The 22,101-nt window shown below is 44.0% G+C and overlaps 1 protein-coding gene across 1 annotated transcript; it reads right to left on the reverse strand.

Annotated features, from left to right (window-relative positions):
• Positions 1 to 15,473: 15,473 nt before the first annotated feature.
• On the reverse strand, positions 15,474 to 21,590 carry cdc42ep3 (CDC42 effector protein (Rho GTPase binding) 3). The gene is made up of 2 exons (XM_079169142.1): positions 21,433 to 21,590; positions 15,474 to 17,300 (listed from the first exon to the last, which is right to left on the reverse strand). The coding sequence occupies exon 2, from the start codon at positions 17,060 to 17,062 to the stop codon at positions 15,989 to 15,991; it is 1,074 nt and encodes a 357-aa protein (XP_079025268.1). The 5' UTR covers positions 17,063 to 17,300; positions 21,433 to 21,590; the 3' UTR covers positions 15,474 to 15,988.
• Between the last annotated feature and the right edge of the window lie 511 nt (positions 21,591 to 22,101).

Here is a 22,101-nt window from a genome sequence, read left to right on the forward strand (position 1 = left end):
GAACCTGAAAATGAGGCTGATATGTGACCTTTAAAGGGCCATCATGCTCACTGATGAAATCATCCATCATCATGAAGGTGATTAAGGGGATTAGTGATGCGAGAGTCATTATAGGAAAGCAGGGTAGGTGGGAACAGGGAAACCCGACTGAACTGGTGGGTGTAACATCTTACCGAAGTCTCACCGTTGCTTAGGTTACTCAGGTTTGACGGGACGACCTCGGAGTGATGAGGTGTCAGCGTGCTTTCTCACTCCTCCTGCAAGCCTTTTTTAAAAAAGCATTTATTAGAATGTAGCCGTGTGGTTAATACCATGAACTCCCGTCAGACCACGAGGTGGCTATACGTCTAATGACCTTTTATGAGGCGGTGCAGAGGGAATATGTGATGACCTCCTATAGATCCCGTCACATCTGCCTGAGATAGCAGAGGGTAGAGCCATGAAGGGAAATCTTTAATCATATGACATCACTCACAGAAGGTCAGGCTCATATATGTATGTAATTTTAATTTAGTTTTTAATTTCTTTCTATCCTCTCCCTTTCGAAAATGACAAAATGACGTTAAGGATCATGTACATTGTTCTCTTTTGGTCCAAGATACGACAGTTTTACAGTGTAAAAAAATCTATCAATGACTCAAAGTTCAAAATAATATCTTGGCAGGAGAACTTGAAAATGCTCAAAAGAGATTCCAGAGAAAGAAATTAAAATAAGGAGAAAGTGGACCAAAAGGTACCACAAATGATAAACAAATGAAAACACAATCGGCAAAGGTTTTCTGTTCCGACTAGTTTAGAAATCGGCTCCCTGTTTTCTCCTCCCTGTAATCCACTGAACAACACTGCTGTATTTATTTTGTCCACCTAGTTTTATCGCTCTATATCCATCCCTGACCCACTCTGGGTTTATGGTTATAAATGATGCTATCAGCTGTAAAAAAAAAATGGACGGGCCATTTCTCTAGATTACGATCAGGCTATGATGAATTGGTTCTACAATAACAACGATAAGATCATGGATGTGGAAACAATAATAGGTTCAAATACCCTTGACAATATTACGCTGTGGGTTTTTTATTTGATCAGGATGAGGCTATCGTGTAGTTGCATATTCTACTCTGGTACATGAAACAAGTATTGTACGTTCACACACAAAGCATCCAAACTGGATATTTTACAACATCAATGATTTTAAACACGACGCTGCACAAACACATACCTGTATTCACACACACACACGCACACACACACACGTCTGATCAAACTAAAGTCCCATTACTTCATCTAATGATGCGTTGTCGCTAACTTCTCCTGCACACGCGACCTTCGCTGTGTCACTATTGATCGATGGCCATCTGTATGCAAAGAAAGGCACCAGCAGACACCTGACTTCAAGCACGGTCAACAAACGACAGCACGACCACACCTCCAGCAGCCTCGCCTGTTACACGAGTTACTTAGTGTCGATATTAATGGCGGACTCACAAATATGAGATTAAGCCACTCTGCCACCTAAGTTGTCAAAATGTGACGATGTTGATCGGGTGTTTTATGAAGGATTTACAGCACACAGCAAATAGAGAGTGGAGATTGTGTCAACTGGTATATGATAAAAAAAAAAGACTTTATTGTGAAACGTACAAACTTTTTTCTTTTTTTCCAAACCTTAGTTTCCAAAAACCCAATCTGCATAAATGTCAGTCATTTCAAAGTATTTGGAATGACTACAGTTTCTCTCTTTCATTGATTGATGTCTTGTAATGTTCATGGTTGGTGTTGCACCGTGTTGGTTTGAACACCAGATGGCACATGAGGTTAAATAATCAACAGTATGTCGCAGTAAAAACAATAATATACAAGACTATTTCTCAGGAAGGTTTTCGCACTGTGATGCATTAAACGCCTTTGTTTTTCGATCACTTTTTGAAGTATAAGAACCCCCCCCCCCCCCAACTTGATATGCTGGAGGCAACGAACCCTTCTAGTTTGACAGTTCAGTGTGCTTTGAAGAGCTTCCCCTCATCTCTCTTCATCTGGAAACATGCCGCTCCGACTTCAGTGGATTTACTCGCTGTCTGTTCTTTGGAGACAAATTGTCTGACAGAAAACACACCGTGGTGCCACCGCGGCTATAGATGGAGCCGTCAATCAATGTGTCAAATGTCTGCTCGGCTTCTCTGATGCGTCGCCTCAAATCACTTTTTACCATGTTTGCTCTTCGCGTGTAAATATTGTGCAGTGTGAGCACACAGGCGCACAGAAATGCACAAAAGCACGTAAAGTCGCAGCAATGTCCAGGCCGCAAACTGAACTGTGACCCCATAAGACCAAACAAAAACTTTCCGCATGGCTTGCTAAGTCAACGCAATTGGTTTAAACTTCACACAAACACAAAAAAGGCTTTCATGAGAGATTACAGAGCAGATTTAGAAAACAACATCATTTTGTGGCGTTCGCCGGTGAGATTTCAGTCATATGGCGGCTGTATTATGACCGCTCCACTTTCTGAGTCGTTAAACTCCTCTCATAAGATTCATGTAATTTAGAAAAGCCTCCTCGGATCCGATCATTTTAGGGCTTTAATGGATCAGTTAGCATGCAAGGATGAAGCTGCTGGAATATTCCCAGTCATTTAGGGTATCGGTTCCAGCAAGAGGCCCTTCTTAAAACAACACTGGTCACAATAAGATGGCGCTGAACTTAACCAGTTCAAAATGACACGTACACTTATATTTGAAAGTAAAGTCACAGGCGTGTATGAAGTTGTTTAACGAAACACTCTGAAATGACTGCGCCCTGGTGAGGATGTTAGACCACAACACAAACATAATTCATTGCTGAAGGTTGAAGGAGGCAGATGTTATGTTTATGTTGTGTCTCCTCCTCAGGGCGGAGAAGATTTCCCATCAGTCTCCTTCAGGAAAAAAAACATGGGGTGATCTAGTGTCTCAGATAGTAAAGACGTAACTATATTTCCTCTTGCAGTCTTGATTTAAGCAAATAAGATGGTGGCCTTTGTACACAGACTTCTCTTCACAGCAATGGTCCCCAACCTGTGTGTGGGGGGGAAGGGGGCTATACGACACAAGTTTTGTGTATCAGGGTTACACATAATACATTTTGGTGATACAATCAGAACTTTTGTTTGTTCACAAAAAACCTCCACGGGGCCCCTTCAAGGGGGGTCATAAGCCGTAGGTTGGGAACCACCGTCCTAAACGTTATGTTGTTGTGGAGAACCCTTAAGAGCAAATTCATTCACATCTGTCTTAAACAAAGTTCTTGAAAGACCTCATAGGACAGGGAAGTCCAAAAGCTGCGTCCCCAGTGTCCTAAACCTGACGACGCTGATAAAACCACAAGCCCACTAAGAGTCAATCTAGTCCTCCTGTGCTCTATGTGTTCTGGGGTCGTGTGCCATGTGGACACAAAGTTCACAGCGCTCTGTGATTTCATGACAGCAGAGAGAAATGATCATCTGTTGTCAGTTTGACAGAGGATTTCATAATGGCAGGGTGCCACCCAGTGGTTCCACACATGACAATCAAACACAACGCAGAGGGTAAAGAAGAAGAAGAAGAAGAAGAAGAAGAAGAAGGAGCTCAGCGCCCCAAAGTAAAATGATTTCTAACCACGATCATGTTTTTGATTATTAAATGTTTTCATTCTTTTCTGACAATCTGAAATTAGATTTATACTAGATTATGCTTTGCTATGAAAGACTCTCAGGAAAGAGAATGATTGACACTTTATAAGCTTCAGAGTGCGTCAGAGAGACAGAAGGGAATTGCACATAGAGCAGCAATCATCGAACCACAACCCTCCCTCTTCTTCTGTTGTTTTAAAAAAAAATCTACATCTGCCTTTAAGCTATATGGCACAGTCTGAAATTGTTGTCCTTTTCTTGCTACAGTTAGCTCTTTTTTCTCTTGCAGGAGTTCCCCTTGGAACTTGATGACTGATGACAAGAAGCTTTGATTGGAGTTGACTCTGATGGTAATTGCACCACAGAAAATAAGAAGTGCTTCACCACCTTGACACCTTCAGACCAAGGGAAGCAACTCATTTTCTTTTAATATTTAGCCACAACAAATATAGTCTGTCTTATCGCAATTATATAAAAGAGCATTTACTTTCACAATCACGCAATACATCAATCAAAAAACGTTATTGTGTTTATGTGCAAGCACATCGCAATCAACCTCAAATTGCATTAAAATACTTCATAAAAAGAACAGAATCTACTACATACAAGCAATATGAAGTGTAATACAATAACGATGAATACAATTACTAAGTAGTATATAGCTTCCCTGCATGAGGAAATAAAAATAACATATTTATACTTTATTCAATTTATTCATGCTCCATATTTTAAGAATCTGCTTTGAATCTAGAGTCCCATTTAAGTGGTCTAACATGTTTAAGACACTATAACACTATAGCCCTGACTGCTTTTAATAGCCTTCTCACTGCTAATTGTCATATTCTTTTCCAAGCATCTCGGCTGAGTGTGTCATGGCCGTCTCTGCTCATGGCGGTCGGCCTTGAATAGAGTGGCCGGAGGGGGTTGGGGGGGGGGGGGCATGTGACATGTTTGGTGACCGTTTCTGACGGGGCGCTAATGATCGACTGGCACGCAAGCGGGTCGTTAGCCAGCCGGCCGAATTAGCAGGTTGCATGCAAAGGACTTGGGATCAGGCCAGACCACGAAATAGTTGAGTCATTTCCATTCCTCCCCTCCCCGGGAAGTGCAAACGCAGATAATCTCATTAGTAAAACATAACTTTAAGAGCCTCGGAGTAACCCTTGATTGAACATTTTTCGTCCTACGCTGACATATCTCACATGTGACTTCCCCGAGTGATCTAAAACATAGAATGATATCATCCTCATGTGATCGTCTTTACACCATGTGATGCGGTTCAGTTTTAATCTTCCCGTTTCATCTGCCACCTCACCACCCAAACAGTTTGGGCTGCGCTTGGCTCTCTAGTGTCGACCCTTTGACCCCCCCCGACCCCGCTATGAGGGATGGAAGTCGGACGACCCCGGAGGTGCCGTGATCATCTTAAGATCCTCTGATTTACGAGGTTAAAGCACAAAAAAATGTTGATCTGTTTTGTCATCCACACGCTTTGATCGCTGAAATACGTCCTTTAGCAGTCACAATAGTTTGTGAACCTCTTCTCTCTATACTAAGGAGATTGCAGGACAACTGAGTGCACATTCGGCCCTAATCATGTTTGACATTCATAAGCGAGGAATGTTCTCGTCAAGTGCTGAGACAAACATGGGTGGTCTCCTGATCGGCTTTGTGCCAACAATGGGAAAGAAAAATCCTCTTAATCAATTTAAAGCTATGATTGTTACAGCTCTGGCTAAATGTGGCTGTCCTTTAATGATCATGGACTTCAGAGTCACTAGCTATTGTAACAGCAGAGGGTGCTGCTCACCGTTGTCTGACACTGATGTTGTTGTGACCACTGTGATGCTTTGGGATATTTTCTTTTCAGAACTAGCCTAAACATTCTGTGTTTTCTAGATTGTAAGATTCTTACACGAGCAGGGTAAATATCTAAATTTGTATTTTATTGCAATTAAATTATAATTAAATGTAACTTTCCACAAAAGTGTGTATTCAACAATCCAAGAAAGACAAAAGAGGAAAAATAAAACCAGATAAACACACATGGGGGAAAAAAACTCTTCATTAAATAAATAAGTGACGTAAATGTTTTACAGTAGAAACAAAAGAATGTTGAACAATTAATTGAAGGGTGATTTTATTTGGCTTCCCATTTTGGACATTTAAAATGGTCACCATTACTTCTATTTAATAGCCTATGTGACAGTATTTCAAAGTAATGCTACTATTCATCTGTCTTAATGAATGTACTCATTTACAGTGCTGGTAAATGAGTGTGTGTCATACATTAGTAATTCAAGTTTATGCTGATGTCAGCAGAGACTGACGCATGAGCAACAAAGGTCCCAATCGTAATTTAACGTTTTAAACCATAAATGTGTGAAAAAACAAGGTTTCATATATTAATTTGAAGTGTAATAGCTCTACTCAGCTTTGCACAAAAAGTCTCACAAAGTCTTCCTAAAGCCACAGATTTTTTTTTACCTACAACAGGAAATATTCATGACTAAAGAAGTTACAATTAAACTTGAAAATAAAACAAAAGACATTCTTAGGTTTTATTTTAATAGAGTCTCACAAAAAATCTTGTATCTGCTTCATCAAGGCGGTTCAGGTGTATTTCGATCAGCTTTCATTGACAATATATAGAAATAAAAGGAGTGAAATGGCCAAAACTATTCCAACTTTGTCAGAAAATGCTATGTTCATGTAAGATCACATTACTCATAATAAGTAGCTGATTGAAAAAAAAAGAAGGTGTTCAGCGACGGCTTTTAATGCTAACCCTGTGTTACACAGAGTAACAGATATTACTTATTCCCACAATGAATCAGGCTCCAAATGATCACAATCAACTCCAGTGCTAAAGTGTAATTGAGAAGTATCACTGTGTGAGATACAGGGATCAGTCTCACCAAGAAGATGGAGGGAAAAGAAGATACACTTCCCCAACAATATTTAACCGGTCAAATTTTGCACCACATTTAGACAGAAGCCTGACCAGCTTCTCTGTGTTTACAGTATCCTGATAGTTTATTGTATCGGTGCGTGTCCAACTTTGCAATCACTGAGACATACTAACAGTGGGAGTAACTATAGTGTCTGGTATTAGCAGTATTTTATCCCTGCTTCTGCGTGTGGGATCCTTATCTGACCATTATAATCCATCAATCTGACATATTTCATAAAGTTTGCAGCAGAACAGCTCCCGGAGGCCGCGAGCACTCTGGTCCTCAGAGGACGTCAACTCTGACCTCTGCGATTTGTCTTTGGTTTGGGATATTACTCACGAGATGCCACGTTGTTCAAACTCACTGGAAAAAAAAATAAAAGAACTTTGCATCTGGGAGACTTGGTTGATGGTATTTGTCCCCTCCCGCAACAAGACGACCCTGTGACCTGTGAACCCTGGGAGAGGTCAGTTATGTAAGAGTTCTTTAAGAGGGTGCGATTGATGAGTTTGTTGGGGCAATAAGGTTGGAGAAGTCATGCCATCAGCAAAGGAAACCGGGAAAGTGAACATTACAAAACAAATATTCTACATAGTGTTATGGCTCAACTTGCTTTACTGTTATCCGTCTGTCTGCTCAGTGAAGCATTGCTCACATGGCCCACAGGCCTAGGGGGACTTAAAGGTGTATTATCACAGGGAAATATGTTGAGACAATATGACATTCTGCTTTGAGTTATTGAGTCATCCTCCGTGATGTCCAAATCCAGACATTGGATCCTATTGTATTGTTAAATGTTAAGACTCTTGGTCGTCATTTAACGCTGATTCTGATGCATACCGGGACTTCTTCCAAGAAATTCTTAATATTGATGCAGGTTATGAAGAGAGCCATGGCTCCTCCGTCCTCACAGATGATTGACAACCCAGTGAAAGAGGCTGAAGCATAAGCTGTTATATTGCTTTACTCCCCATGGTGTCAAATGGAAATGAGAAATGAGATGAATTTCGCAGACGTGGCTCGGCGTGTTTCAGGTGGAAGCACAATGCAGCTCTTGAGAGCGGGACAGAGGTCACAGCACTATGAGAGAATCGACGCCAACGATTCATAACTCTTCCTCCACTAAAATTGGAAGTTCGGAGATCTGGTGTTTTGCACTCCTCTCTCTCTCTCTCTCTCTCTCTCTCTCTCTCTCTCTCTCTCTCTCTCTCTCTCTCTCTCTCTCTCTCTCTCTCTCTCTCTCTGTTGTATGTTGTCCCACTTTACTGCCTGGCCATAATTCAGCTGTGCAAACCTGAAGTGTAAAAGCCCCTCTAAACAAAGTGTAAAGTGAATGGCCACCAGCTGCTGTTTCTTTTTACGGAGGAAAGGAACCTGCTCGGAAATTTCCTGCAGATGTGATCGCATGACTGGCTGGTGACAACTTTCAAAAGGAGACTCTGGGGCACCCAGTGAGTGCCGGAGGATTGCGTGGGGGACGAGGAGAAACAGAGTGGGGGCTTACCTTAAAAGGCAGAATCCTGAAGGCTGTAGGCCATAACAGCAGGAATGTAGTCCTCTGACCTGAACCCTCAGTGCTTTCAAACACTCTACTTTCTATTGCTGTGTAATTCCATGCAGGTAGTTCTCACATTATATCCTTGACAAATACACATATGAGTAAATGGCCGGCACTGCTGGATGGTCTTGGACAGTTCAGTCATGAGTCATCCCCTTCTTGTAGATACAAGACAGTCTGGAATTCTGCATGTTATCAAGAGACCAGAGGCAATTCCACTGAAAATAAACAGGAGGCTAACTAGAGCCAAGGTAATTTTCTAGCGATGTGGGAAGATTTAGTTTTGTGAGAGCTTAAAGCTTTACAAAGGCCTTCTGTGAGTAAAAAGTACTAAATAATTCTCATCGGGTGTAACAAGCCATAAATCAACTCAGTGTCCTGTTCATTGTCAGTGGAGCAGCTAAAGGTTGTAGCCTTTGAAACAATTATTCAACATTTTGGAACGCTTGTTCTATTTCTTTCCGAGAGTTCGATGAGAAGATTGATAGCACTGTACTGTCTGTACGCCAGATATGAAGCTGTAGCAAGGAGTCGGTTAGCCAGGCTTTCCTTATGCTAAATTAAGCTAACCGACTGCTGGCAGTGGCTACATATTTAGCGTACAAACATGAGAGTGGCGTCCATCTCTCAATCTCACACACACATTGTATTTCATTAGTTTAGCCAGGTCACACTGACAATTTGGGGTTTTAGGAGAGGTTATGTGCTACTGTATCTTAGCAAACAATTAGCATGGTCCCACCCTGGGGTTTGGTACTATCATGCCTGTACAGAGACCTGTAGCCTAGCTGCGCTTACCAGCTGCATGAAGCAACCTGCATGCATTATAGCTGGGGACGTTTCACAGAAGTATGGTTTTTGTCAAGTAATAGTACTTGTGAGTGCTCCTTAAACCACAAATTGCAGTTTTTATATGTTTTTTTTACTTTCTAGAGAACTTGCTGTTTTTATACTCGGCTAAGCTAACCATGTCACGGCTCCAGCTCCATACTTATGCCACGTTCACGTCATATTATTTAGACGGTAATTATTATTATTAGTCTAGCTATGAGTCAGAAAAAAACGTTCATTTCAACGGTGTGACTACAAGTCTAGCTAATGTGAAGGTTATCTGTTTCCCCCCACCCATTCTGTGGACATTGTTTAATTGCAGTATTAATTTTAGCACATGAGACTATCAAACTTCTCATCTGACTCTTTAAAAGAAGGCAAATGGACGTACCAATCTGTTTTTCACTCCCAACTCATTTACCGTCGCTTGGTCAGTGCCCCTCGGCATCAAAGATTGACACACGGTAGCCCCCTTTATCTACTGTATGCGACGCACCGGCCTTCAACTAACTCCAATGAAAACCCCCCCACGGCATTAGTGGCAGTAAGAGCGTGTGACGTAGTCCCAAGTGGGTGAGAGTCTGCTCGGGGCTGGCGGAATGTTTGATGGATGGGTCAAACAAACACAAGACTTTCATTCAGGAGACTGGCTTCCGTGTCACGTGCAAAACTAAAAGTTAACATTTATATTTTGTCCCGAGTCGTTAGTCACATGAGTTGGTAGTGTCGTTAATCACGTAAGTCTTGTGAGTCATGTTACTCACTCGGTAGTGTCATGAGACTGTCAGTCAACCACATATTTTTCCTAAAGCGCACTGTTTTTGTTGCCTAAAGCTATTTACTGTGAAGATGGAAGTTTATTGTGACAGGACACTCTGCATGTAATGAGCATATATTGACACACCGTCCCGAGGCTAGAGGGGCACCTTGTGCGTTGATTTCCAATGCCAAAGGTCACTGACCAAGTGGCAGTATTTGACGAGTTGGGAGTTGTAAAATAGTAACAAAATGCAAATTAAACAAACGGAAAAATTTAAATCCATGTTCACAAACCAATACATTACATTTTGTGACTTTTTGACTTTTCCACGGACTGCCATGATACTGGACTGCAATGGGTAGGCCGTACTGCTACTGTATGTGCAGAAATATTGAACTATTCCATCACAATGTTGATTATATAAACTATACATAACGGTTTATGGTACAATAAAATAAGGGCCTTTTCAACAGAGTACAAATACAATATATCAAAAAATGTATATAAAAGATAGTAACAATAAAAATGACATTTCATTTTAAATCTAATAAATAATATCTAAACTATTCCTAGGAGTGGCATGTATCCGCCAATAAACGCCACTCCCAGGACAACTCGATGACCTGGCCTCATTAACTGATCCCAGAAGGTGACTGAGTCCAGTCATCTCATTACGGTGACATATATGTTGTTGACCTGCAAGAGGAGAAGATGGTAAGTGATGTCACCCAAATCTATAAGGGGAGATCCCCCCCTAAGCCCATTCCCCTCTCACACCCTTCCCTCTGCATGGCCTCGGAGGAATTCTCAGAGGGTTGTCAGGAGGAAATGCAGCAAAGAGCAAATATATAAATACCTCCTCTGGGTGGCTATAGATTGCTGGCCAAAGGAGAGGAACCAAATGGGCAGTTGCTGCACTGCTGGGGGGGGCATGATATTTAAAAAAGAGACGAAATATAGACAAGGGGGATCTTAGAAAGACTCACATGATCACTGCCTTTGGTTTCATTCCCTCGTGCTGCCTTAGAAGGAGAGTTCAGACACAGAGAGCAAACATTACTGTATCCTATGGGCTCAGTCACAGTCCCATTCTTCCCAGGCTGGAATAAATATGAATCATTCAGGAATTGTTTGCAGCGTGGGGGTTGTCGTAAATTGAGCCGATTAAAATGGCAAGCACACTTTTGGCTAATCCCGATGTCTCAGAGCACCCTTGCAATATTTATAATAAAGCTGAGAGGAGGACAGTGAATGTCACTGACTGCAGGCTGACACGAATACAGCAACGTGCATTATCTGGTGTCTATCTGGAAACATACCCCATACTGTAAGACCTGACCATGACCTAACATAATAACACACAGATATGACACAACGTCACCGGTGTGTTTGAGTTTGTGGGAAAATATAGATTTTATAAACTTCTCGTGTTTCATTTCGATTTTCATTTATTCCGTTGATTTTAGTCTTTAGTCTTTAGTTAAGCAGTGTAACACATGTTACGTTTGATAAAAAATATTTTCCTAATTAGTACTAGATAAAGGCAAGAAGAAATACTTGATTTAAGAGAAGCACAGTTGCTACTGTGGCCACAAAAGTAAGTTAAAAAGAATAATGGTGAATGCAATATTATTACACAGCAATATCCAAGTTAGCTATATCTAATGCTTAAGTTTGCGAACAAATTAGCTAACGTAGTAAGTTAACAGTTATCACCATAAATTACTGGTCATTCCAGACGTAAGTCTGCAGCACTAAAATCCTGGTGTATTATTGTGCAAGTGTGCTTTATTGTTTATGAATTTAAAGTTATATTTGTAAAAGGAAGGTTATTGTTTCTTTCAAATGTTTATAGTATCACTTTAAATGTGGTCTTTCTTTTTATTACCTTTAGCACTAATGGGGCAAGTCTCATGTACCCTAAAGATCTGATCTGTGATGCTTAATCCCAAAATTGACCAATTTCTAAAGTATCAGCATTTAATAATGTAATTAACTTTTAAAATTACAGTTAATAACTGTACACTTTTTAAATTATTCTCACTAGACCAGGTATTGTACTGATTACTGCCCGGTGCAAATAACCCCAACATGATGATGCCAATTAGAGATAAATGAGGTGTGGGATTAAGCGTACAGTAGCTCTTGTTTTGCTCTACATAGTGTGGCCCCACGATTAACTGGGCCTGGGTTTTGTCACAGAGGTATTTTGGTGCCTCTGAGGTGACGCAGCTGTTTAACTCTCATCCTCTCTCTGCCCTCCTTTTCAGCTCAGCCCTCACGTGCTGTAGATACAAACTCCAACTCGCCATGGTTACTGTCAGCCAAACAACAGTCAACAGCGCAGTGAACCTTAGGTATCCACTGCCTGCCAGACCAAACTATATGTGAGCTCGCTCATATCTGCACTGCATCAACCCCTGCTCGGGCTCATTTTATTCATCCCTGGGAATTAGTTCTCTCTGCTCTCTCCTGTTATTGTCCTTTGAAAAGGGAGCTGCAGCCCTGCGCTGCTAAATCAGCAGATCTGCAGAACACTTGATTCCAAGCTTCATGCTCAGCATCCCAAAGTAAATGTTCCCAAGAAACTTTCTATTTCTTAGGCCCCCGGGTATCAGAGTCATGGCATTTCATTTTGGAGCACGTACAAAGTGTATCGACGATGAATAAGATCTCTCCAGCAAGCTAAAGAAATATTTTACAATAATATTTCTAAGAGAAGCTGCTCTCATACCTCAGATATTTCCTTCTGCTCGGTCTGTTGGCTCCATGGAAAGTATCTGTGTTTGGGTAATTTTGTGCTGTAGGACATTTACAGGTGAAGACAAGTGGTGCTTTATCCTGCTGCACACGGGGAAACATCTTATTAAAGTTTCCCCTCTCATCCGCCTGACATAGCTACAAGTCTGGCTATGAGGGGCTCCTTCACTGACACCTCCATGCGAAAGACAGTGTGCACATTATGGAGCCCTGTTGTGGAGGTTGGGTGGAAAATTTTGCTGGGTTGGAGCTGTGCTTTCTTTGGCACCGGTGGCCTCTGGGCCGAAAGCTTATTCATCTGTGAACTGACAGCTTCACCTTAGCCCAGGAAACGGAGGAGCATGATCCCCCGGATCACCGATCTGCTGGGGGAACATTTATAATGGTCTTCAATAATTAACTTGTAATGTAAGGGCTGATGTTGAGAGAAAACTGCCTTTGTCTGCCCTTTTGTCTTGATAATTTATATTTTACATGTTAGATTTTTGTGTTTGTTGTGTATCCCCCACCCCATGTTTTTCACCATCCTCCTAAACCAAGGCATCAAAGTCAGAGAGAAAGAATTTAGTAATTAGGCTTTTTTTCTGTTTTTTTCAAGAGAGCAACTGGTTGGGAAATTACAAGGCAGCAGGTAGTGGCAACACCCATGTCACCTCCCTCTCTTGGCTCACGTCACTGTTTTCAGTAACACCAGTTTGGCTTCACCAAAGATACAAAGAAACATTTGTTTTTGGGAGAATTCATCCTAAGAGAGATACAAGCAAACTGAAAAACACAAAGCTAAGCTAAGTAAGACAAGTGGAATATTGTTCTGCTTGTGAGTCGGTGGGTGTCACAATGAGTTGGCTGATTGTGTTGCTGAACAGCAAATTGGTGGTGTTACAGTAACATGGAATGGCAGAGGCAGTTAGAGTTTAAGGTCTCTTCAGGTCAAACTTCAAACTCGGCCCTATGGTAACGAGAAAAGGCCCAACAGGAACATATCTACCTTCCGACTCTGGCATCTTCTCTTCCGCCCTCAGGCCTCCAGAGAAGTCTAAAGCCAGAAACGAGACAAGACACCCTGCGTCTAGCAGTAGCAAGTTGCGCAATTCATATACAGATGCAGTGACTTGCATTGGACAAACCTCTATGAAATGAGGGCACAGAGCCAACTGACCAAAAGCTTGAGTAGAGCGCTGAACTCAGAGTTCAGGGTGTAACATATGTCGGGTATTTGTGTTGGATTTCATAAAACACTGGTATTTCCTGATATTTTCTGTCCGAGAGCCTTGGCATCTCCACAGAAATATTTCTAATATGTTACACAACACACAGTGCAGTGGTCGCAAGCTCTTTTGTAAACCAAAAGGTGTTCGCTTGGGGTCCATGCCCGTCAAAATAAAGGCTGTCATCAAGTCAATGATGTACCATTGCAGGTATAAGCATAGCAATTACCTTGACGGCAAAGGTTTTCATTACTCATACTCCGGGTTGGATGCTTCAGCTCAGCATACATGCAAACTCTAGCACTAATGCTGGGATTTTCCAATGGCATCTGCCATGACCGGGCTTTTCTTCTCCTCTAACATCTGGTTTCACGGCGACTTCAGATGCCTCGGCTGGGCCAGTGGCGGTTGTTTACAGACATTCTGAGGCCTTTGAGGGAGTCGGGGAGGTCTGCCACATTGGCCCACTTAATGTGAGAAGTGAAATCAAACCCAGATAATTATTTGCATATGAAATTACCCAAGTACATATAACTCTGAATGTGTTAGGAGAGAGGCGTTTTCTCCTGACAAGCATGACACAGTGGTATGTGGGTGTTTGAGGAAAGCCTGCCATAAGCCTCAATAAGGTCTTGCTATGACTCAACCTTCATGTGCCTACACCATAGAAATAGAATAGGAGAAGAACGGACATTGAACTGTTTTCATGGTCATTTGACTGGTACAAAAGAAAATGGCGATTGTTGTAATTGTTATGGTGACCAAACAAGTCCGTGGTGTGCGGTAGCAGCTCGCTGGGAGCTCCGAAGGCGTATGGCTGGCAAGTTAGCTAGGTAACTAGCTTGACATTCTCTGGAGCAGCAGGGAGTGAGGTGGCCACCACTGTTTGGCTCAATTTTGGTAACCAGTGTAGCATAAAAACATGGTGGAATTAGCAAGCTAGCTTACTAGCCAGCTGTCCACTAGTTAGCTAACTAGCATGTTAATTCCACCATACTTTAACTGGTTATACTACACTGGTTGCAGAAAATAAGCTCATCTGGCAATAGCAATGGGATATTCTACGCTGTGACAATAGTGTGTGGATGAATCATTAAGTTGTGGGTGGTTGAGTTCAAGAAGCAGCCTGTGTGGGTGATCACTGCTGTCATCCTCTTTTAGATTGTTGCTCCAGCACTGCTGGGTCAACACCTCTTTATTGTAACTAGACCGAGAGAGAGGACTCATCCATCGTTCAGCACTGAACAAAGTTTGCCTGTGGGTTGTAAGCTCCTGCTTTACAACCTCATCTCGCTATACATTCTGGTCTACGATAGCATGGCTCAGAGGCTGGAGCCCACCCCCTCACTTGAAACAGCTGATTTATGTCTGGTCCTGGACACTTGTGCTCTGTGGCTGGAATGCAGGGAATTTCAATGACCTCCTCCTCTGCCTGTCCCCTCCACACGCAAACAAATGGAGCCGGCGCCTGGTTGAGCAGATGAAGGCCCACCGGTGCTCCCACTGCAGGGCAGGGACGCAGAATGTATGGAATGTCAGAGGCGAGAAAATAAATCCATTCTATCTGTCTTTCTGTCAATCTGTAGCTCTTTCTTTACTTGCTATCGGCCCTGTTAGCCTTTTCGCTTTTGTGATACTTCTGTCTCCAGCATTATTCGAATTGTCAGCCTCTCTTGCGTTATCTTGTATAGTCAGTTTTTGGAATGAACTCTCGGTTCGGGTGTATACACACATCACCTGCCAAAACGTAATAGGACAAAATTGATTTATTTGTGTTACAATTTTAAAAACACAAATATGCATAGTGTTCTGTTTTTTTGAATCGTGGCAAATGTATTATGTAACAGACAAAATAATGCTATGTTAAACACACTTAAAGTCACTAAATGCAATATGTTCCAGACTGTGTAAAAAAAGCGAAGGGCCTCAAAGTTATTGTGAATACATAAGGTGGAAATCAACATAAGAACACAAATCTATCCTGTAGCATTTTTACAGTTACGTAAAATCAAAAGGCACTATGGCTGTGGTTTAGCTGTAACTCAATAGCACATGCATCTTAAACATGCGGCTGACATGGCAAACACAAAGAAGAAGAATTAACACTCCATAGAAGCCGGAATAGTTATGTGTTTTGACAATAAAAACATTAGCAGCTCCGTCTATTGAGCTCATTTTCATCTCAATGATATATCCAGACACCATTTTGATTTCCCTCCTCATGGCTATAGTTTAGAAATTCTCTTTCTCCTGCTGGGGCCTCAACGCAGCTCAAGGCCTGCTCTTCGCTGCGGGTTTATCCATTATGTTGAGCACGTCGTCCAGGATGGACGGGCCCAGATCAAGTTCAAGGGAGAGAAATGACCCTGTGATCTGGGCGAGGGAATCCTGCGATATGCTCTTCTCCTTGGAAAACTCAAACTCAAAATCACAGATGCGGCCCTCCTCCACCCCACTGTCCCTGTCCACCCACTCTCCATTGCACTTTGAGAGCTCCTGCTTAAAGCCCAGATTAATGTCTTTGTTAAAGTGTCCATAACCATTGAAGATGCCATTGCCATTGAGACGCCTGCTGCCATTACAGATCTTGTTCTGGAAGTCCCCTTTTCCGCTCAAGCTGTCAAAGCTGTCTCTGCTCATGTTACTGTTCAGGCTTCCGTTAGCTTTGAAGGTGCTGTTGCTGTGACCGTTGATATAATAGGATGATGGCTTGTCAAACCTGGGTTCGCTCTTGTTTATTTTGTTAGCCTTGGCTACTGCCTTTGAGGTGGACTTATGTGTGCTTTCCAGCAGATCCAGGAGGACGTCCGGCTTCGACTGGATAGCTGCGGCGGGAGACGAAGGTTCGCTGCTGAAGACGTCCATGGAGCGCAACAGGGCATCCATCTGCAGGATCTCGACCTGTTCTGTGCTGTCAGGTTTCATGGGAGACCCCAAGATGTCCTCCAATGGTTCCGGAGGCATTGGGAACACAGTGGAGGAGATCAGGGGAAGGGTAAGTGCCTGGCAGCCACCAATAGTTGGGAGGGAGATGGCGTTCTTGAGCACCGGAGAGGGGGTCTCCGCAAAGGAAGCATCACCGGTGCTGTTAGCTCTCAGAAATTCACTTTGGATGCCGTACTGAGGGTTGACGTCTCGCTTCCCGGGTAGGAGTTCATACTTCCCCTGGAGGAAAGACATGTCTCCAAAGGCGTCTCTCTCGCCGCCCTTGCCAATGTGGATGGTGTGTCGGAAGTCCCCAAGTGGTGGACTGATCATGTCCGGGGACAAAATATCTCTGAGGCGACATTTCTTTCCCTTCTTACTATTGTTGGGTTTCAGGTATATGGGTGCTTTCGCTGGCATTGCTGTAACTGCGGAAGATATCTCAGATATGCAGGGATAGAAAAGTCGGAAATGCTCTATGAGTTCTGGACGTTACAGTTCCCCGAGGGAGAAGCTCCAGTTACATTCTCAGTAACACACCCGTCAGACAGGACTCCAAAAACAATCTCAGCAACTGTGGCATCGATTAGGTAATGGGATTCCAAGCAGGACTGGTGATGCCCGGTGTCCGGTGTAGAAAGGTCAAATTGCCACTTTCCTGAAATCAGAGACAAACAAAGAATGTGTCAGCATTTTGTTTAAATCCAACTTTTCCTCAAGGTTCCTGTCCTGCCTTACAGAAAAAACGAAATCTGGACTGCAACACAAGTCCCACAAACAAACACTGGATGCTGCAAGAAAAAACAATCTGATCTTCATCGTGCATCTGGCGAGCTTAGAAGACAGAGCAGAGGAGGATGAGGTCTGGGTCTAAGGCTCTATTCACATTTCCACACATGAGCCTCCTTTGGCCTCCACAACTTCTGGATGTGCTAATGTGGAACAGCTGGACCGCAGATCGGGAGAGGAGAAGCAAAGTGGGACTTTAAAAGGATCAGAGCGGGGCAGCCTGTACTACTGCTCAGACACGCAGATAGAAAGAGATGCACCAGAGGGGAGCAAAGAGGGGAGGGATGAGGTTCAGGGGGTTTCGGGGGATTGCGGGAGAGCGATAGAATGAGGGATTATAGAGCAAGTGGATCTAAAGAAAGATTGATGCAGATTGTGATGGGCAGAGAGTTTAATAAGGGCTGAGATACCAGCCAGGTTGCACAATACATCAGGATGGGCAAACATTATTAAGGGGGTATTGGATTTGATAAAAGGCGTCTGGTTGCATGCTGCCTTCTCAGAGCTTTCCCATCACGAAACTTAGAATCACTTTGTAGGCGGTCGGCTTAGTGTAGGATGTAAAAAAAGAGAGAGAGAATCGGTTTGATCGCTTGAAATGACATAGCAACTGAGGAGAAAGGGAAAAACACTCCGTGGAGGAAGGGAGTTGACAGTGTGTGTGTGTATGAGAGATGGGTTGTGTGATGGGGGGGGGGTGGGGGTGGGAGTGAGCACCAGTGAGGAGAGAGCTTGCCCATTTATAGACATATTTACTTATGAGAGGTCTGTCAGCAGTGACCGTCTGACACAGTGCACCGTTGCACAAAAGTGTCTGGACGGTCAGGTCCACCCCCCCCTCCAAAAAAAAGTTTCACCGACAAAACATCCACATTCCTGCAGCAACCGACTCCATAGAGACGCACCGCATCAGCCTTATCAGAGACACTTTAAGTATGGCTATGTTTATTCAGCAGCCACATTACTGTGGAGCCAGAGAGGCGGACACTTGCTGCCCATTTGAATCCAAATAGCGGGCTGGAAACCGTTGCGCTGACATGCACTTTCAACATGGATTCTTGTGTCTCCAACCTGTTTGACGAGGCGCAGAAGAGCCAGTGTCTGCTGCACGAGAGCCACAGCTTCAGCAAACCGTATGGGATGTGAAGTGCAAGGTGAAGTCTTCGCACTTCAGGGGACGCCGTTGCAACACAAATGAAACCTGTCGCCCAACAAGCACTGTGGGGCTATATATAGCCGTGACAAACACTGAGGGATGCGGAACATGTGTGAGTGTGCAGAATGGCGACGCCGTTCTCTCCGTGGGTCCTTGTGCTTTCGAGTGCTGGTGCGAGGTGCCTGACTGTGCTCGTGAGAGATAGCGGTTTTGAACGCACGCCATGTCTATGTGAAGGAGAGCATGTTTGTTTGCTAACAGTGTGGGAGAGAAATGGAAAGGGAAGGAGGGCGAGGAGGAGCGCTGCAGTGTTTGATGAAGGGAGGCGGGGTGCAGTGAAACCCCTCACTTGTCAAGCTTTTCTCAAAAATGTTTCCTTCCATTTCTCTTCCTCTTTTTTGTAATCTCTCTCCCTTTCGCTGCTGCTCCTCAGTCCTTTCTGACCTTGACAGCTGCAGCTCACTGCAGTGGGAAATTGGGCTTGGATAGGATGTGAAACAAATGCACCGCCAAGCCAAAAGCTGCTTCCTGTGGGCTCAAAGAGCATATATCTGTATTAACTTGTACAATGCTGCTGTGCTGTTGGCTGAAAGACTTCCTATCAAAAACGTACCGATTGATTATTGGTCTCCCCTGATGAAATTATAACATCTGCCCGCCTGCTCTGTGTGGACCCTCCCTCCAGTGGCATGAGAAAACACACATCTCATGCATTATAACAGATGATAATGTTGGTTGGAATCAATACTATGGATGGTACTTATAGGAAATCCTCTCACAGAAGAGCAATCCAACTCTTGCAGCTCTCGCAGGGGGACATCTGCTGTGCATCCTACCCAAGGTCAACACTTGTGGCCCGTGAGAAGTCAGCTGGTATATACGATGAAAGCCTGGAGGTCTGACCTTCACGTCAGCCATCCTGCTGGTGGTCCAGTTTGGCTTATATGGCAAACATGACTGGAATTCCAGAGGCCAAAGACCAAAGTATGAAGAAAAACAATATCCTCATTTCGGGTCTTACAGGAATCGGCTGAAGAACAAGTACGAGTCAATTTTAATGAGAGCATTAGTATTGATTCAAGTGTATGTAGAGAATCTCAGGAGTCATAGCAGTGTTAGTTACGCTTGTGTTGGCCCAAGAGGAAATGAATTAATTACCAGCCCAGAATATCCTAGGATGGACCCTTATGGCCTGACCCAATAAATCCATTTGTGCCCCTGCAGGGTGTTCATAGCTGAGCAGGTGTATTCTGGTGTATCTCAAAGCCAAGGCCAGATTTGCACCCTTCTTTTGGAACTGATCCAAAAAGAGGCGGCGTGGCACGTGTTGACCGTTTCAAGCCCGGCGCCGCCACGGAATGCTGTCGCGGGTTTCATTTACACCTCGGGGGAAGTGGGGATCTGATGGCACCTTCCTCTCTAAAATGACTTGCCTGTGCAGCCATCCTGTCATGATGGGGAGCTGCAGGATAAAGCCACTGTGTCATTGGGTCAGCAAAAGCTATCAGTCTGGGCATGAAGTGATCTGGAGCCACTCCAGCCTCTTTAAAAATGGAGCTTAGCCTCATCAGCTCGTGCTTGGTGGGTTTGGTTATTAGAGAGCGGGGCAGCAGAGGGTGATGAAAGTTTGAGCTTTGGGGGTAGATAAATGTGGGGTTGGTATCTGGCAATTAAACTAATGGCTCGTGATCTGTCTGGATATTTCTGGACACCTCAAAGTCACGTGTGCGATATTACTGGGTCGGTGTATTCTTAGAGGCAGTGTAACGATGATGCGTTACAGTTTTACGAACTGCTCCAAAGCCGGCGATGAGGGACGTACACAGAGAGGGAGGCTCAGGAGAGCAGCTGTTCAAAATATGACCTGTATATGACTTCCTCGTTCTTTAAAATAGCCCGAAATATTCCTCCCGTGATGGGATTACTCTGCTGACATTTCACATCGGCGCTGTTGAAAAATAGCCCCGCTTTCTTGGTCTTGTGTAGTGGTTGCGGTGAGTGTAACACCATCAGAGTACGGGAGACAAACTTCTCATCCTCCCACTGTGTCTACAAAGGAACTTTGTGGAAGTTTGAGGTCTGCAAATACTCTTCTGACATCTAAGCGTGGCCTCGACTTCTATCACGCCTTTAAATAGCAGAAAGACCCTCACTTTGGGGCTGTTATAAAAAGCAAATGCACATACCACAGAGGGTAATAGCAGCCTTACAGAATAGACAGGGCTGTTTGTTACATAAAAACAAAAAAAAACTAAATTATAGGCAAAGGCCTTACATTCGGGGGCCTGCCAGGACGAGGGTGAATGGCAGGGTGGAGAATTTGTTCTGTCTTTCTTTTTTTCGCTCCCCTTGTGCCGCCCGCAAGCATGGCCGGCACATGCCAAAGTTATCCTTGGCAGTGATGAGCAGGATGCCGAATCAAAGCATATGAAACATGAAGGGAATGTCAACATACGAAAACGAAGAAGTAAAAAAAAAAACTCCCCTCGGAGATAAAGGCAAAGCCAGCTCTGCTTTTCAGAGGAACATGCCTTAAATTGTGTAGCCCGACCAAAAAAAAGACTCTTGGAAAGCCGACAGGATATCACGTTGCGCCTAACAGTTCAGCTCTTGTGTTACATGTATGAGAGCGTCTGCCGGACAAGTGCTCCCGTGCGAGCTGAACTCGCCACGCATGCTTTTCGCACGTTTCCCTGCCTCCAAGCAAATATCCCGTTCTGCTCCAGACACAAACCAATACACTCAACATGACAGCAGCTACACTGCGGCGACACTGTCCCATCTACCGATTCAGATCACTGCACTGGCAGAGTGTGAAATAAAACATGCTCCCGCTCTCACTCACCTCAGATATTCCGGTAAAGGGAGATCTTGATCCTTCCCAGGTATTGCTGGTGTTCTCCTGAACACTGCAACCTCTGTGGTTGATGTATGTCTGTTTGTGTTCAGTGGCTGCTGTTCTGCTCCTGTGGCTTGTTGACACTGCCCTGCCTCCTGTCTCTGCCTCGGGGCTGCACTTCTGTCGACTGGGACGTCTGCCGGACAGCTGTTTTGGAATTGCTCTCCGGCTCCGATTCCCTTCTGAAGCGAGTCTCCTCCTACGCCTCCCCTCACTCCCCCCCTTCTTCCCTTCTCTCTCTCTCTCTCTCTCTCTCTCTCTCTCTCTCTGCTTTCTCGCTCCCTCCTCTCCTCTCTAGCAGCACCTGTGCATGTCTGTCTTTTTTTTTAGCAACTCTGTGGTGTTTGAGGATCCTCCTTGCTTCCTGCGCCTTGGTGGAGCTGCGGTGATGAGTGATCACAAGCTCCGGTCTCGCGCAGAAAGGCGCTGGCCTCATGGGATGTCTGGCTGTCTCCCCTCTCTAAAACGGTCCTTCATGATATGCACACTGAGCATATGTTCGCTCCTTCCCTCTCCTGCTATTCTGCCTCACCCTGTCCTGACTTTGCGACTCCCCGAATCTGATAAGAGCTGTTCTGTGGCAGCCGGCAGACACTTGACTGGACTCGCTGTCTC

The sequence above is a fragment of the Pholis gunnellus genome, assembly GCF_910591455.1.
Source record: "Pholis gunnellus genome assembly, chromosome: 11".
NCBI classification, from domain to species: Eukaryota; Metazoa; Chordata; class Actinopteri; order Perciformes; family Pholidae; genus Pholis; species Pholis gunnellus.